This window comes from Fukomys damarensis, unplaced genomic scaffold, assembly GCF_012274545.1.
Source record: "Fukomys damarensis isolate Sample0158 unplaced genomic scaffold, DMR_v1.0_HiC HiC_scaffold_5, whole genome shotgun sequence".
Lineage (NCBI taxonomy): Eukaryota > Metazoa > Chordata > Mammalia > Rodentia > Bathyergidae > Fukomys > Fukomys damarensis.
Window position 1 is genome coordinate 66,749,108 of NW_022900917.1, and position 18,741 is coordinate 66,767,848.

The 18,741-nt window shown below is 46.1% G+C and overlaps 1 protein-coding gene across 7 annotated transcripts in view; it reads right to left on the reverse strand.

Annotated features, from left to right (window-relative positions):
- Positions 1-2,983: 2,983 nt before the first annotated feature.
- Positions 2,984-18,741, reverse strand: part of Znf707 (zinc finger protein 707) — a 38,150-nt gene continuing 22,392 nt past the window's right edge. The window contains exons 1-7 of one of the 7 annotated variants that reach the window (XM_033760838.1): positions 16,290-16,448; positions 15,822-15,898; positions 12,408-12,574; positions 9,224-9,293; positions 7,799-7,961; positions 7,460-7,573; positions 2,984-6,228 (exon numbers count right to left, since the gene is read on the reverse strand). In XM_033760838.1, the coding sequence (XP_033616729.1) occupies positions 5,399-6,228; positions 7,460-7,573; positions 7,799-7,961; positions 9,224-9,238 (1,122 nt within the window). In that variant the 5' untranslated portion in view covers positions 9,239-9,293; positions 12,408-12,574; positions 15,822-15,898; positions 16,290-16,448 and the 3' untranslated portion in view covers positions 2,984-5,398. The other 6 variants (XM_033760841.1, XM_010630623.2, XM_033760840.1 and 3 more) reach the window with 6 other exon arrangements.

Genomic DNA, 18,741 nt, shown 5'->3' on the forward strand with positions numbered 1-18,741 from the left:
ATTTTTTTTTTTTTTTTTGGTACCGGGGATTGAACTCGGGTCTTTGCGTTTGCAAGGCAAGCGGCGGAACCACTGAGCTAAATCCCCGGCCATGATTCAAACATTTTTAAAGTTGGATCTGAGAATGATGCCATGTATGTGATAGCAGCAGTGTGGGAAGCTGAGGCAGGTGGGTCTCAAATTGGAGCCCAGCCAGAGGCAATTCAGCAACTAAGCAAGACCCTGTCTCTAAAATTTAAGAAAAGGGCTAGGGATATGGCTTAATAAGAAGGTCCTGGGTCCAATCCCCACTAACACACGCACACACGTGCACACACAGTCTATTAGCTTTAAACTTTTTTTGTTTTTGTACTGGGGATGGAACTCAGGCCCTTGCGTTTGCAAGGCAGGCAACAGAACCACTGAGCTAAATCCCAGCCCTTTTTTTGTACCAGGGATCAAACTCAGGACCTTGTGCTTACAAGGCAGGTATGGTGCCACTGAGCTAAATCCCAGGTCTTAAACTTTTTTTTTTTTTTGGAGACAGGGTTTCACTATGTAGTCCAGGCTGGCCTTGAACGTACAGCCATCCTCCTGCCTTAGCCTCCAAAGTGCTGTAATTATAGATATGCCATATTCCCAGCTCCACTTTAAAAAAGTTAGAATACAAATGTTAATGAGCATCTGAAAAGACCTGAGGCGCCTCAGAAATCAGGGAAATGCAAATTAAAGCAATGCCAGAGTGAGAAAGGGCTTTCCTCTGTGTTCCTGCTGAGTATAGAGTGGCCCCTCATCTAGTGTTCCTCTAGGAGCTACTGATGCCTGTGTCAGACCCTGCCCTGTCACATGCCAGTCCTAACCTTAGAATGTGACTGCATTTGGAGGAAGTTGAGGTTGTTAGAGTAGGTCCTAATCTCGCAGGGCTGTCGTTATAGATGGCTGCACGGCTGAACAGGCAAAAAGTGAGTCAGTCTAGAGTTATAGTACAATTACATTGAATCCAACCTCTTGCCCCATCAGGCTTCTCCAAACTCATATATACCAAGTTGCCATAATTCTGTACAGGCCAAACTACACATAAACCTCACTCCATCCTATCTTTTGTTTTTTTGAGACAGGATCTCACTATGTAGTTGAGACTGACCTGGAACTCACTATGTAGCCCAGGCTGGTCTCGAACTCACAGCAATCCTCCTGCCTCAGCCTCCCCAGTGCTGGGATTACAGGCGTGAGCCACCATGCCCGGTACTCCATCCTATCTTGTATTCCTGTTAGGCAAATCAGACCCCAGGGCCTTTTGGTGAAGAGCTTTGGACATATCTGAGAAGAGGCAGTAAGCATGTGGGCTTATTTCCTGGTCTGGTCAGCCTGGCGGCCTTGTGAGAGCGCCACAGCTGAGGCACTGCCCTCTCCTCCCCAGCCAGTTAATGAACAAGACCCAGGACAAAGGGAACCTCAGGTCACGCAGTTCAGCCCAGGGCCAGGGCAGCAGCCACTGGGGAAGCATTGCAGTATCTGTCACATATGCCCAAGGGTTGGATTTTATCTATGAGGTTGGAGTAAAAAACAGAAATAGTACTAGATCTCTATTTGTGCACCCAATGTACATGGTGACATGACTGAGCCAGTAGCCACCCAGAGAACACAGTAGGAGCTCCTGTCAGTCTCGTTGAGGTGTTGGGGCTGGGCAGGGAGGTGGTGGCATGGAGCACCCTGTGGTGCCTCCTTTGAGACTTCTCTCCTTCCAGGCCAGCATGGGCTATAGTGAGATCCTGCCTCAAAAAACCAAAGCTACACATTCCAAATTTCCCAAAGCGTTTCATTTGATGGGCCCGTGATTTAGGCCCCAAAAGCCACATATAGAAACACCAAAAAATGAAATACTAGGGCCAAGCTTGCCCTCAGAGAAGCAGCTGTCATCTCCCCTGTGGGACGTTACTTCTGAGACTATGAGACTGGGACACAGCAGATCTCACCAGCCAGCAGTTTGGTAGCTCATGGTGCACTGCAACCAGAATGCACCCCCAGATACCAATTTGCCTGGCATTTTACTCTCCAGGAAATACATCTGTCTATGGCACTGTTTTCTTCCCAGCACTGTGGACTTCCTCTCTAGGCCAAGGTCCTCAGTGAACACAGGTCCCTTATTATCCTGGAGCTCTCTGCTGCTCTTGCTATCACCTGGTGCATCTCTGGGGGCACATGGGCAGAACATGGTTGCCCAGGCCAGACTAGTGAGTTGCTTGTGGACAGGGGAAGACTCCAGGTCATAGGTTCAGCTCTGTCACCTGTTGGCCCCTGGGGAGGGGGAGGCCGATGGCCAGGCCCACCTGTCCTGAGAAGGTGGTGCCTAGAGGATAGGTGCCAGGAGGCCGCCCTTGTTGCCCTAACCTGGAAGGCACTAGCAGTGGAGTGAGTAGTTAAGAAAAAAACACATCATCCTAGCACCACTGTACCTGTTCCCTACTTCACAGCCACCAGGCTCTTCCCAGGGATGTCTGAGGGCATGTAGGTGAAATGAGGAAGGTGGAACAGCAGCCTTAAGTTAGCAAAGGATACCACTGTCCCCCACTGTTACTGACCTGCCTGCCCTTACCACTTCCGGAATGCCAGGAAGGAAAGCCCCATGAAGCAGTCAAAGGATGCAGACTGGTCACGAATGGCTATTCATCAACCAGACAAAACTGCCACCAAGCACCAGATAGCCTCCTCTGGTCAACAGATAATCACCATCAGATGGAGCTTGGCTCATCACTAAGTTCTGAGTCATTCATATTCAATTCCACAACTGAAGCGAAAGCATCATGAAGAATTAAGAATCAGGTACAGGGGACCTCAGATACAGCCAGCTGGTTCCAGGACATTCAAAACTCAAGCCCAAGTGGACATGTGGCACAAACCTATAACCTTAGCTACTCAAGGGGCTGAGGCACGATTGCAAGTTCAAGGCCAGCCTAGGCAATTTAGTAAGAATGTCTGAAGATAAAATTAAAAAGCCTAGGAATATAACTCTGTATAGAGCACCCCTGGGTTTGATCCCCCAAACTGCAAAAAACAAAAACCTTCAGTTCAGGCTGCGACATCCTTGGCACCCACTGCCCACAGGTACAAGATGCTCCATTCCAAAATGGGCCTTTTCACCTGTACTCAACCAGCTGACTTTCTCCACTGCGCAAAACACAAACAAGACCCATGCCCAACAGCTGTTTTTTTGCATGTGCTTGGATGATGTAAGCAGAAGAAAAGCTGTCCACAGTCCCTGGGGTAGCATGAAGTATATCCCCCTAGAGCTTGTATGGTGGCGCTCTAAACCCAATGGCATGATACCAGGAGGGGGGTCTTTGGGAGGTGATTTGGTTTAGATGAAGTTACATGTGAGGGAAAAAGAAGAATCACAATATATAATGCACAAGTACAAATTCCCTATGATGAATATGATCAATATGCTTATTTAAAGTGTGTAATAAAATCAATTTTTTAAAAATGAAGTTACATGGGCAGGTCTCAATGGGAAAGCGACACCAGCCCCAGCCCAGCTCTTGTAAGGGAGGAAAAGCCCTCACCAGAAGGGAAGATGCTGGCAGCACCACCTGTCTTCAGCCTCTAGAATGGAGGAAGTAAGCTGCTGTTCACGCCACCCACTATGCAGTGTTTCCTCATGGCAGTCTGTGTAGGCTGAGAAACCTAACCTCATAGCTTCTTCAGTATGTATTAATGAACTTAAAATTAAAAAAAAAAACACTACAGAAAATGGAAACATAGTTCCCTCTTCAACAACTTCCAAAGTTTCCCCAATTTCCTTTTCCTTTTAAGGCAAATCTCAAGACACCATGTCATTTGCCCTATAAATAAGTCGGAATTTCTCTGAATAAGGACTCTTTATAGTAATAGCCATATCATCACAAATTCCCTAACCCTCAGGCCCTGTTCAAATTTCTATGACTGTCTCAAAAATGCCTTATAGCTGGTTTGTTCAAATCAGGGTCACCACCAGCCCCACCCTGACTTTATGCCTCTGGTTTACAGGGGAAGGTATTTGGTAGCATCTCTCATGAAGTCTGACTCAGCATATCTTGACAGGCTGAGTTTCTTCACCCTATTTCCTACAAACTCATTTGTAATTCCATGTGCCCTTTTTAACTAGAATGCTTAAAAAGCCAAAGCAAAATCTTTCTTAAACTATTCAGATAACCTTAGATATAGGAAGTGCTTCGGCCCCTGATGACCTCCAGAATACAAGAGTATTCTGGCTGCCCTAGAGTTCTGTGTAACAGACTTGTGTTTCTGATTGGATCAGCACTGACATTCTAAGTTGAGAACAAAGAGGTCACCTCTTCTCCAGAAAATGCCCTGGGTCAAACACAGCCACTGTATATAGTACTAAGGTCCCCCACCACCTCCTAGAGACACCCAGTGCCAAGTAGAACCTACAACATGTTGGTAGTGCTAGGCCAAAAGGGCCCTATTAACTGAAGGTCCCTAAAAGCAGAGGGGCCCAGGGCTGAGCTGAACAGTCCCAGGTTGGCAGCACCTAGATGGTTCATTGACCCATGAGAATGCAGGGCTAGTATCTTGTCCTTAGCCACATACCCAGAAGCGAAGCTTTACCCAGCACTCTGACAGCTCTGTCCTGGGTCAGAGTCTGAGCCCAAAGCAAAGGGGCTGTCCAGATGCCCCATGGGGCCCCCTATCAAACTCTGGGGACAGCCTTCCCCAGTAAAATAAATAGAAGATGCAATGCCATTTTACCAAAGACACACCACCTGAGAGTCAGTTTCAGTTTGAGAAATCAGAAAACAGCCCTCTAAGGATGTAGCTTTAAGAAACTTGTTACTGTCCTGCACACACAGGATGCTTTTCCCACACATGCAGTACACTGTCAACACCCTGTGAGTTCAGGTCTTTCCACAATCCTTTCAGGGTTGTGACATTACAAAGGTGCTCATTTCAAAGTCCCCTCTGTGAAGAGTGCAGAAGGGTCTTTGCTTCTGTGTAATTCAAAGCGGCCTTGCTTAGGCCAGAAGGATGACAGATGGGAGAAAGCACAGGTGAGAAAAACTAAGGAAAGGAAGTTAAACTGAACAAGAGTGACACTCAGGGTGGTGGGGTCTGGTTCCTGGGCAGACAGCCATGGGTGCTGGAGAGGGCAAAATATCAGTAACTTCTTGTGTCCAGTCTTCCAGGGCTGCACATAGCCTCAGGCCATCTTGGGCCTGGGCACCTGGGAAACAGCACTGTGGCTCCAGATCTCCTTCCATTGACAGCAGTTTTTCTAATAACATTGGGGGATTCAGGAAGCTCTGAACAGTTGCTTCAAGGACCAAGAAGGCCTCTTCCAGGCTGGAGAGGGACTGTTGGCCCAATCTGTCCTCACAGTCCAACTTTAGCCAGGACATACCCTTGCTGGACCCAGGCAACTCTACACTTCGCCGCGCCCATGGGTCCTCTGGTGCCGAGTGAAGAAGCCCAGGTGGCGGAAGCCCTTCCCACAGTGCTCACATTTGTAGACCCTCTTGGTCAGGTGCAGCCTCTGATGGATGCTGAAGCCCCTGGACCACCTGAAGGCTTTCCCACACTCAGAGCAAGTATAGGGCTTCTCACCACTGTGGATCCGCTGGTGGTGGTTGAGGTTCTCCTTAGTGCGGAAGTCCTTGCAGCAGATGGCACAGTGGAAAGGCCTCTCACCCGTGTGTACCAGTTGGTGGCGTAGCAGGTTAGATTTCTGTTTAAAGGCCTTGCCACAAGCATCACACTCGTAGGGCCGGTGCCCTGTGTGTACCTTGCGGTGCTGCACCAGGCGGGCCTTCAGCCTGAAGGCGTGTCCACACAGCTCACAGCGGAAGGTCTTCTCACTTGTGTGGTTCCTCTGGTGGCGCAGGAGGTTCGAGACCCAGCGGAAGGTCTGGCCACACTCGAGACAGGCAAAGGACCTGGCACCTGAATGTACCATCTGGTGGGCAGCCAGCCGGCTGTGGCAGCTCAGCACCTTCCCACATGTGCCACAGATGAATACCTGTGTTCCACTGCTGCCCTTGTGCTGCTCAAGGCCTGGCTGCTGCCCGCAGGACTCACCACACACCTGGGCCTGCAGAGCCAGAGGCTCATTGGCCCTCTTCCCTGAAGCAGCTCTGGGAAACTGCATACAACTTGTGGGGTTGGTGCCTGGGTCTCTTCCCTGCAGGTGGACTTTCTCATGAGCCCAAGCCAGCCGACGGCAGCGTCTCCTGCGGTCAACTGGCTTCCTTGCCCCTGTGGAAGACACCAAAATGTTTACACAGGGCTCAGGGACAGGCCAGGTCATTCATATGGCAGTACAGAAAAAGCTACCAAATGTTAAATCAATTCATTTCAATCTAATTAGGGAGTTACTCCAAAAAAGCATCATGAGTTATATGTTCACCTAACTAGACAGCAGCTAGACAAACCCTGTCATGACCAGCATGGTGAAGTACTATAAATTGGTTTAAAAATAGCACACATTCAAGTGTATCTACCTAGTACAACAATTGAGCCAAGAGAATGTCCTCTAAACTTGCATGCACCCACCAGCAGAGCTTCACAATACAGGCTACTGACCCTCGAGCCAGAAACTGCCCTAATTTAGGACCTGGTGCTCTCCCCAGCCTGTGGCTCCACATGCTCCAGGGACTTCCCAGTCTGTCTCGGGCATGCAGCTGCTTGATCTCATTTGTGAGGGGATCTGAGGGAAAAAATAAAACCTGGGGCTGGAGTTAGCTACACAGTAGAGCACTTGCCCAATACACACACAGTCATGTTCTATCCCTAGACTGCAAAAAAAACCCAAAACTTATGTGACCACTATTGAGACCACCATCTCATTTAATGGAGGGAGCACTACTGAGCAGACACATGGAATGAAGAATCTCCCTACAGCCCACACTCAGCATAGACACATGGTTGGAGACCCTCACCTAGAGCAGATACATGAGCCTAGACCCAAGTGGCCGTCACAGCTGGGCCTCAGGCACCTTCCACAGAATCGTAAAAGGATACCCTTCCAGCCTCCCTAAGCCACTTCAGCCATGCACACATAATATCTGTCCCAGCAGGGCTCCAGACAGGAAGGTGGCTGCTGCCATCTGTGTGTTTCTAATTTTTGTTTTTTTTTGGTACCGGGGATAGAACTTGGGACCTTCTGCTTGCGAGGCAGGCTGTGCACCACTGAGCTAAATCCCTGGCCCCCCCTTTTTTTTTCTTTTTTCAAGACAGGATATTACTATGTAGTCCAGGCTGGCCTCAAACTTGTGGCGATCCTGCCTCAGCCTCTATAGTGCTGGGATTACAGGTGTACATTACCATGCCTAGCCCCTATCCTTCTAAAGTCCCTCATGTGGGCAGTTTCATGTACTTCTCTTGCAAGGGGAAGGGTTGGTTGGTGCTGTGTACTGGGCACGAGCTGGGAGTTGTGGGGATGGAGGGATGAGCCAGCCAACCTCACGCCAGACCCCACGGTGCTCACCTGGAAAGCGGGCATTCTGTGCTTCCTGAACCTCAGTCTTCTCACAGTTCTCAACCCATAGCTCATCCCACTGCTCCAGGCGAGAGACAAGGTCTGGTCTGGGGCCGCAAAATCCTTCTCAAAAGAGAACTGGAGTTTTATTTGTGCAGAAGACAAAATGCAGGGTGTGGCTCAGACTACATAATGTGAACCAAGCAGCCAGATATCCTTCAAGAAGACACCAGGAGACTGACAGGAAAGGAGGGAGATGGAAGTCTAGACACCAGCACCCCACCTCTGTGTGGACCAGACTTGGTGCAGGGAGGATCCCCAGGTCCTGAGTCATACATGCAACCTCACCCAGTGCTACCAGGCTCTTGAAATTGTCCAGCATCACATTCCGGTAGAGAGCCTTCTGCCTGGGACTGAGACACTCCCACTCTTCCCTTGAGAAGTACACAGCCACATCCTTGAAGGTCACTGGCAACTGAAACACGCATGGTGGCTCCAGGGCTAGATGCTCCTAAGAAAGGCCAAGAGAGACAGTGATAGGGCAAACTTTTATAAATAGCAAAAACCTATAAAGTGTTACAATGTAATGTGGCTTCTGCTGTCTCTAACAGCAGTTTGTTTGTTTAGCTCAAAACTAATAGGCACCGAAGGCACTAACTGCTGAATGAGGCATTTGGTCTGACCCTGAGATAATAGGGCACATCAAGGCCTTGAGCTCCCAGAGAGACTGAAGCCACCCGATCGTAAAAGTGTCAAGATAAAAAGGACCATTGCCAACATTCGCTTTGTGGCCCTGAACACCCTCTCCTTATGGGCTAGAACAGATAACTAGGTGAATCTTAAAGGTAAACTCCCCAACTGCAAGGAACTGTTACCTTTGGGTTGAAAAGATTAACCATTTTGTGACCGTGATTTGAACTGTGAGAATAAAATGTAACCACCCAAATGAAGTCAAGGCTGCAAAACCCTATAAAAGGAGTTGTCACCCAGTGCGTTGTCAATCCAGGCATGGCTTATGTGCAATCGACCTTTATCGATGAGTAAATTTGTTATTTTTCTTCCATTCTGCTGCCTCTCTGTGTGTCACTTACTGATTCCTACAACAGAGGCACTTAAACCAGACATCCAGGCAGGAGGGGGTGAGGGTAGGTGGTCGCCAGGGAGGAAAACTCCAGGGAGCCCACAGCTAAGCACAGCAAAGGTGCCAGTATGGACAAGAGGTCTGTGTCCTGCAAATTCATATGCTAGAACCATAGCCCCCAGGTACAGTAGCCCTTGTACTGGAAATGGGGCTTCTAAGGAAGCAAGCAAGGTTAAATGAGTTGCTATAGTAGGGCCCTGGACAGAGGGTACTACCACTAGGATCTACATAAGAAAGCCAGAGGCCTCCCTGGCTCTCTTCCCTCACGTAAGGACACAGTACAAAGATGGCCTCTACAAACCAGAAAGCAGGCCTCACTAGAAACTGAGTATGTTAGCACTTTGGACTTGGAGTCTCAGAATAGAGAAGTAAATGCCTTCTGTTTAAGCAGCCCAGACTGGTATTTTGTTTTTGTAGCTGTAGTAGACCTAAGACAGTACCTAAGAGACTCAAACATATGTTCCAAGCTTACTATCACATCTATTCTGCTCATCATGTAGGTAGATTCTTTTCTCTTTCCTCCTTCCCCATGAAAAGAGAATAAGCAAAAAGGCAGGCTCAGACAGGACGCCTCCTGGCCTACGCTGGAACTTGGGGGGGTTCTGTGGGGCAGAGGCAGGCTGCGGGCTCACCTGGGACACATCCATGGGTACAGCAGTGGCTACCCACCCCAGGGAAATGCAGGTGCCAGAAACAGCTGATCTGGAGGAACAAAGTGTATGAGCATGAGCAGCAGGCCTAGGAACCCCACCTGACAACCAGAGGCTGTTCCCAACTTGCAATTCAGGGAGTTCGGGAAAAATCAATGATGCCCCCTCCCACTCAGCATCTATGGTAAGCACAGCCAGGCAGGTACACAGGAAGGCCAAGTTCCCTGGTTCTTCCCACACACAAAAAACCCTGGAACACCAGGAAGTAGGGTAGACCTGTCACCAGGAAGCTGAGACCAGCCAATTCTGGTTGAAAACAAACAGCTTGGCTGCAGTCATGGCACTAGAGAACTTGGGACTAGGGCCAGGGATTTAACTTAGAGGTGCCTCGCCTGCCTCACAAGTGCAAGGTCCTGAGTTTGATTCCTGATACCACCCTACAAAAAGAACTAGGGACTAAAACCCCAAGAGAGGCACTGGAGTTCCAAGTAGGCAAGCTACCTGTTCCTATAACAATGGGCATGAAAAATGTCCCCAGGCACTTTCCCACTAGAGGCCACAGAACAATCTCCCCTCACATTAAAATATGGGGCAACCCCAGGAAACACATTAATCTTTACTGATTCTCTGGGGCCTGCCAGTTGCTCCCTTAACCTGTTGGTCCCTAAATTGCAGGCAGGGATGGGGCTTCTGCCTCAGGCTGTCTCTCCAGAGAAGCCAGACCCCCAGGGTACAGGTGAGGCCAGTCCCAAGTCACAAAAGACAGAAGTTTCATTCAGGAAGTCTATGCCTTATTCTCACATCAGAGATAGATAGCAGGAGTACCCTGACAAGTCCAGCAATTAACATAAAATGTACAAATTCCCTGAAAAAGACATCACCAAACCGACAAAGCAGAGGAAGTTCAGGCTCTACCTGTTACACTTTCCAGTCTCTTAGTGAAGTCAGCACAACCCTGAATCAAAACCTTAATATTTCAGAAAAGAGGGCCAGGGATTTAGCTGAGTGGTTCCACCACCTGCCTTGCAAGCATAATCCCCAGTACCCCCCCAATTTTTTTTTCAGAAAAAGACCAATCTCTTATAGACCCAAACATTCTTAAAATATCAGGATGCAAAGTCCATAAATATATAAAATGATTTCTACATCATGACCAAGTGAGTTTATCCAAGAACACAGTTATTTCGATCTTCATTGGCTGGAGCTGGTGACAAGTTTGGGAGGCCCAACCCCTGCAGCAGACTATCCAGCCAGCTTCTCTGTACAGTGGCACTACCTGTGCCCACCTCTCCTCATAAATGATTATCTTTTTCCTCCAGACCCTTATTAGTTACATGTAACTGCTAAATGTTTTCATTATTTTCCAACTTGCAGTTTGTAGGGATTTAGCTTGTCATGGTCAAAGCCATATTGACCAAAACATGCCATTTTTAACTAGTTGACCCTGGTATTAAGATTATCTTGAGTGTGACATGCTAGGCAAAGATACCCACTGTTTTGTTTTTTTTTTTTTTTTGGTACCGGGGATTGAACTCGGGTCCTTGCTCTTGCAAGGCAGGCCACCGAACCATTGAGCTAAATCCCTGGCCCCCCACTGCTTCTTAACTGACATTTGACATGGCAATGGTTTTTCATTTATTTTTTATTTTTTTTTATTTTTTTGGTTTTTGAGGCAGGGTCTATGTAGTTGAGACTGACCTGGAACTTACTATGTAGCCCAGGCTGGTCTCGAACTCACAAGTGATCCTCCTGCCTCAGCCTCCCAAGTGCTGGGACTACAGGTGTGTGCCACCATGCCAGGCGGCAACAGTTTTTCAGAAAGGCCAGTATATTCTGGTTAGACATGGCCCACCATTGTCCAGCTCAGCATAAAAACCCTTTCCATTTGCCTAGGAGTGCAGGGAGCCTCTTGTCTTGCAGCTGTCCAAGACAGGCTTCTTTCTGTCAATAAATCCTCACTAAATTGAGTGTTTCCTTTCAAGAGCATGGCATTAATTTTAATCACAATGACTGCCCATTATGGTTTATATCTAAAGGTCCCTCAAAGCCTCATTTGCTCATGGAAGGTAGAGCTTTTAGGAGGTGGCTGGATATCAAGTGTGTGATAGATAATGGATCAGTCCAGTGATTGGTTTAGCATTTGGGTATGGATGACAGATTTACAGAAGAGGGAAGATCCACACTGGGTATACAGTGCACCAACCAATTGGCTTGTAGCCTGGGTGGAATAAAAAGGGAAAGAATGGGCCAGGCATGGTGGTACACATCTGTAATCCCAGCATTCAGGAGGCTGAAGCAGAAGGATCACTAAGAGTTCAAGACCAATTTGGGCTACACAGTTGAGTTCATACCAGCCTTAAGGGGGTAGGGGGGACAATCTGAACTACAAAGCAGGACCCTGCCTCAAAATGTAAGGACCAGGGATTTAGATCAGTGGTGCTGCTGCCTGCCTCGCAAGCGCAAGGATCTGAGTTTGATCCCCAGTACAAAAAAGCAAAAAAAAAAAAGCAAAAAAAAAACAATACAAAGCCAGGCATGGTGTCACAGGCCTATAATCCCAGGACTCAGGAGGCTGAGGCAGATGGATTGCTGTGAGTTTGAGGCCAGTATGAATTATATAGCAAGACCTTATCTCAAAAAAACCTAATAAATAGGGCCAGGGATATAGCTTAGTAGTGCTATGCCTGCCTGGCAAATGCAAAGTCCTGAGTTCAATCACCAGTACCAGAAAAAAATAAAAACTAATGAATAAATAAATTAATTTAAATAAAGTGGGAAAGAAGGAAGGCTTACTGCTTCCAGCCCACAACACCATGAACTGTCTCTCCTCCGCCATGCCGCACTGCCCTGCACCTAGACTATGGGCTGAAACTTCTACAATCTGTGAGCTAAAATAAAGCTTTCCTCTAACTTGTGGTTCTCGGGCATCTTATTCCAGAAACAAGAAAGTTAACTAAGACATTGCCCCAACTTTTCCAATATCAATCATAAATGAACCGATAACATTAACCATATTAATAGGACAAAGGAGAAAAACCATAATTTAAATCCTGGGCTCTCTGTGACTAGTGGAGGTCCTGTACTGTCCATGTTATCTTCTAGTGAGATCCAACCATAGCATCCACAAGTCAGGAATATCTCTATCCCAGGGAAAGAAACACAAGACCTGTGAGTGGGCAGCAGCTGGGCTGTGTCAGTGAGGACAGGTGGCTCTACTCCTCTACTTGCTTCTGTCTCTGGGAACAGGGCACAAGATGTCAGTGAAGAAGAAAAGTCCTCTGGGGCGGCAAGCAGCAAGAGCACAATATGAAGGTTTAAAAAAGTGTGAAATGTCTACAAAAAAAAAAAAAAGTGTAAAATCTCCAGTTATTGTAGATCCCAACCCCTGCTATACTAGTAAGTGGAAAGGAACAATTTTGAATCAAGTGCTTAGCTTGGCTTTGAGTACACAGATTCTGATGAAGTTTAGAACCAAAAGGAATGAAAAATTTTTGTGAAGACATTATTGAACTTTAAATTGTGCTAGTTTTAGTGTGCGAATTGGAGGCTGAAACAGAATTTTTTTTACCAAGGAAGAATGGTTAAAGGGAATGATTTCATTACAGTGTGACTGCACAGAAAAGCTACAAAACAAATTTGACTTTTTACACTCAGCTGAATATTTCATCATTTAAGAATATATACAAGGGATGGGGATTTAGCTAAGTGGCACTATGCCTGCCTCACAAGTGCAAGATCTTGAGTTTGAACCCTGATACTGGAGGGAAAAAATATATACAGAAAGCTGGGTGTGATAGCCCATGCTTTTCATCCCGGCACTCAGAAGACTGAGGCAGGAGGGATCAATTTGAGCTCAAGGCCATCCAGGGCTACTTACATAGTGAAACGCTGTCTAACCCCTCCAAAAGAGACGTGTTATGTACAAGTACCCATTCCCCCACAATGAATATAATCATTATGCACCACAAATTATACTAATAAAAGTAAAAATTTAGTTCTGTTCAGGCTGGCCTTGAACTCCCAGCAATCCTCCTGACTTAGCCTACTGAGGGCTGGGATTACAGGTGTACACTACCATGTTTGCTAAAAACTAAAATTAAAAAATAATTTTTAAGGGCCAGGGATTTAGCTCAGTGGTGTCGCCTCTGCCTCAAAAGCAGTTTGATCCTGAGTTTGATCCCTGTTACCCCTCAAAAAAATAATTGTTAAGTGTTTCTTTTAATTTTTTTTGAGGGGGAGACAGGGTCTCACTATGCAGTTCAGGCTGGCCTTGAACTCAGTATGTAGACCAGGCTGGCTTCAAACTCACAGCAATTCTCCCCTCTCAGTCTTCCTAGTACTGGCATCACAGGCATGGACCACCAAGCCCAGATTTCCTTTAATATTTAAAAACAAAACAAAAGACACTGAGCTCGGTATGGTGTCCCAGACCAATATCCCATTCTGGGAAGCTGAGGAAAGAGGATCCCAAGTTTGAGCTTATCCTGGGCAATTTAGCAAGACCCTATTTCAAAGGGTTGGGGATGTAGCTCATGTAAAGGCCTTGGTTCCATTCCTAGTACATCCAAAAAAAAAAAACACTGACTTCACATTCCAAGGATGTCAGAAGGTAACGTATCAACCAACCAGTTAGATTATCACACCCATGTTTATAGATGTTTTCAGCTCTCCCTAATTTACAGATTCCACAAATCCATGAAAACCCAACAGGCTTTTTGTAGAAATTAACAGGATGAATGAGAAGAGGAAAAAATGGAAACAAAGTCTTTGTAAATAGGGGAGGGGGGAGGGGGTAAAGGGAGGGCAGGAGTATGGGGAAGAAAATGAGCCCCAATATCTGACATATAAAGGTACAAGATCCCAATGATAAATGTACCTGTACTGTATACTTAAAAAGTACCAGTAAACTCAATAAAAAATAAAAAAAGAAATTAACAGGATGATTATAAAAATTTATAGATACAAAGTTCAGGAATACCCAATCTTGAAAAATGAGTTGGAAGGTTGTTGTACCACACTAATCTTTTTATGTGGCTTCTCTTTTGCCTGCCAGGCACTCTAAATTCTAAACAGAAGACCAACTTAAATGGTTAAGATGTTAACTGCTAAATCTTTTAGAGCTACAGAACTCATATTTGTTGACCTTTATGACTCTTTTTAGTATTTACTTCTATGTAACAACTAACAGGAAACATATAAATTGATGTCAGCTTTAACTGTCAAAAGTAGTATGTCCAACTGGGTGTGGTGGTGCAACCTGGGAAGCTGAGGCAGGAGGTTAAAGAATTGGACCCAGCCTCGCCTCCAATAGTAGCTAGATTCTGTCTCAAAATTTAAAACTAAACCTGGTGTAGTAGCACATGCCTATAATCCTAGCACTCTGGAGGCCAAGGCAGGAGGACTGCTGCAAGTTCAAGCCTGAACTACATAGCAAGATCCTGTCTCAAGAAATAAAAAAAATAAATAAATAAAATAAAAATAAAGGACTGTGTTGGACCTGGGATTTAGTTCAGTGGCACAGCACCTGCCTGGCAAGCACAAAGTCCTGAGTTTGATCCCCGGTACTAAAAGAAACAAAAACAAAATAAACAAACAAATAAAGAACTGGGAATGTAGCTCAGTCCAAACGTTGAGTTAAAAAAAAAAAAAAGACAAAACAAAAAGAGGGCTGGGGATGTAGCTCAGTGGCACAAATGCCTGGCAAGCGCAAGGTCCTGAGTTCTATCCCTGGTACAAAAAAACTTCACCCCTAAAAAAAAAAAAAAAAAAAAAAAAAAAAACGACAAAAGACAAAACAAACATTCTGAGGTCAATCCCTGGGTCACCCCCCAAAAGAAGTATTACATATGTCCAAAAAGACCTACTGCCAGAGGACGGTATGGCAACCCAATCCTATAATCCCAGCTACTCAGGGGGCTAGGCAGGAGAATGACAACTTTAAAGCCAGCCCGGGCAACTTGGACAGACTGCGTTAAAAAGTGTGTGAGTAGAGGGTATGGTTCAGGGGTACAGCGCTTGCCTGACATGTGCGAGGCTGTGGGTTTCAAACCCCAGTCCTACGGGACAAAAACGGGGCAAGGGAGGGTGAGTGAGGAATAAACTCTGCATGATCAAGAGACCTCTCAGCATGCAGACTTCCTGCCCTGCTTCTCCTTTCTGCTCTTGTCGTCCCTCAAAATGGAACTTTGAGGAGAAAAACCCTCCATCTTATTCAGGGCCGGCCCTTGAATGAACCTGATTTCTTCCTACCAATTCTCCTTACTACTCCTACTCCTCTTCGTAGTACTGGTCCTGTACTGGCTGTCGCCGCCGACACTCTTAAATTATTCCAGTAACACACCTAAAAAGCTAGAGTAACGAAGACAGAAAGGAGATGGTATAAAGATGGTCATGCAGGCCAAGGAACAAAACTATCAGAAATAGCCCCCATATACACAGTGCAGCGGGACACGACAAAGGCACCAATGTAAGTCAAAGGCAAAACACTACTTTTGACAGAAGGGACGACCCGAGTTGCAGGCTGGGGCGAAGGTGGAGGTGGAGGGGTGGGGAGGGGGAGGAAAGGGCTTCGTCAGCTTACTTGAGGGCCTCAAGGAGGCAGAGGAAGGACTTGAGCTAGGCCTTTGGGGCAGTGCAGGTAGAGCCGGGATTGAACGCCTGAAATGCAAGAAGTCACAGAGCCTGATTACACGCGTAGGGCCAGCAAGGCGCTCTTACGACTTTGGCTCCGCGCGCCTACTTCAACTTCCCGGCGGAAGTGCGCCGCCCGGGAGGCTGCTTCCGGTCCCTCTAGGAGGCTAGTCTCGCTGGTGCGCGGCCTCCCTAGGTCCCGCCCTCCCAACACACCTGGTCGAGTGTAACCAGCACTGGCTTCGAGCACCTAGCTGGGAGCGAAAGCTGTTATGCCAGCTGCGGTTGGACCCGCCCGCGACACCCTATACCTTTCAGCTGGGTGGGGAGGAGGCGCTCCTGAGCCTGCCGGGGGATACTTTTTCTTTTATGGTTACTGTTAGGGAACAACGACGCTCAACAACTAGGCCACACACACCGAGAGGTCCGACTGAAGATCTTATTCAGGAGAGCAGAACAGAGAGAGAGGGTGAGGAAGTGTCGGCCTATTTAAGGGGCCTAGAGCCAAAGATCCTCCCGTTAAGGTGGGGCAGGCTATCCTCAACCTATCGCAAGCCAAGCAACTTTTAAAAATTCGCGCCTTGCAGGGACTCTTAGTTTTGGTTCCTTATGCTGACGTGATCTTGGGGAAAGGGAAATTTAACACAGGAGTTTGAGGGTAGAAGAACCCGGAAGTCCAGCCCAAAATGGCAGTGTCACAAAATACTTTAACATGATCAATTCCCTAACAGTTACATGTAGTTTATGGTCGTGACCATTTGTACGTGCACTTCGCTGTAGTGTTAAGAAACTTTCATATGTTGTCTTGTGAATTTCTGCAACTCTTCATTGTGCAAAAAGGAGAGTGGGACCCAGGAAATACTAAGGCTACACTAGTATATATAGTCTGTTTCTATGAATTTAGCTACGTCACATAAGTGGAATCTAACAAGATTTGACCTTTTATGACTAGTTTGTTTCACTATGCATCGTGTTCATCCATGTTGTAGCCTATGTCAGGATGTGTTATTAGCTTTTCATTGCTGTGACAAAATACTTGACACAAACCAACATTAAAGAGAAAAAACCTAAGTGTGGGAGTGCACCCTTTTTAGAAGACAAGGAAAGAGGGATCACTGTGGGGAATCTCTGCCCACCCCTCAAAAATTTTTTTTAAATTTAAATTTTAGATCACATTTTAAAAGGCTGTAGTCCAATCTGTGGTGGGCTGGCTCCAAGGCAGAAGAAACATCTTGGTGGAAGGATATTACAGAAAGAACCTGCTCGCTTCATGGCAGCCAGGAAGCCAAGAGAGATTGAAAGTCAGGGAGAAAGGGGCTGGAAAGCAGATAAAGGCACCTGGATCACATTTCCACGACCCACTCAACTAGTACCCACCTTCTATTTCCATCACTTCCCAATTAATGCCATTAAATTATGATCTCATCTGGGTCCAGGGATTTAGCTCAGTGGCACCGTGCCTGCCTTGTTATGGAAGGAGACGGCAAGTGACACATAGAGAGGCAGCAGAATGGAAGTAAAATTAAAAAGTTTATTCCAACGATGGGGATCGATCACACCTAATGGCGGTGTCCTGATCGACTCCCCGCTTAGGCTACAACTCTTACTTTCATAGGGTTTTACAGCTTTGATCTTACTCAGTTGGTTACACTGCATTTTCACAAATACCCAAAACAGGATTGCAAGGCAGCTGAATTTCAACCCGGATGCAGTTCTTTGTTAGGGAAGTTAGCTTTTAGTTAGCTTTTAGAAGTTAGCTTTTAGATTCAAAGAAGTTAGCTTTTAGATTTACTCTAGCCAGGGGAAAGGGAGCTTGTTTGATTAACAAAGCTAACAATGGTTCTTTTCACTTACAAACTTTTGTGGGAGACTAAGTGTCTCTGGTACTGGTTAATTCTGAACTAAGCAGAGTGAAGGGCAGAAGTTATTTTACTTTGTGACATTTCCTAAAGTTTTCCCTATCAGCCTCACAAGTGCAAGGTCCTGAGATCAACCGTCAGTATCAGAGAAAAAAATTATGATCTCGTCAATGCATTAATCAACTTCTTAGAGTCCTCATGATCCAATCACATCCCCCAAAGCCCATCAAATAGCAGTCAAGCCTTTTGCACATGAGTTTGAGGGAAATACTGTATTTCAAATCCAATTTATTTTGTTGTTGTTTTGTTTTGTTTCATTTTTGGTACCAGGGATCGAACTCGGGACCTTGCGCTTATGAGGAAGGTGGCAGAACCACTGAGCTAGATCCCCAGATCAAATCCAACTTAAAACATAGGATTTCCTCCCTCTGTAAGGTTGAACAATATTCCACTGTATGATTAGACCAAGTTTGGCGTATCTTCTCATCTACCAACAGATACTAGAGCCATTTTGATGTCAAATGTAATTTTAAGGTTTTAGTTGACTTCATTTGCATTGCTAGAATGGGGGAACACCTCATCGCATAAAATAGAATAAAAGTTCTGATGATCTGACTGGACTTTCATTTTATAGATGGAGAAAGGCTGAAAAAAGCAGAAACCACAAATGAGCTAATTGGTCTTGATCATTTTTTTAATTATTATTTTTTGGAGATAGGGTCTCACTTTGTAGTACAGGCTGCGCTTAAACTCACTATGTAGCCCAGGCTGGCCTCAAACTCACAGAGGTCCTCCGGCCTCAACCTCCTGAGTGCTGGTATTATAGGTGTGCACCACCACACCCAATTTTTTTTTCCCCCTTTCTTTCTTTCTTTCTTTTTTTTTTTTTCATTTCAGTGTTACTTTTCTCCAGAGTCAGAAACAGGGAGACAGACAATAGAAAAAATAGCTAACAAATACTTTGGTGGTTTTTTTTTTTTTTTTTTTAGAATTTAAAGGCAGCGAGATTTT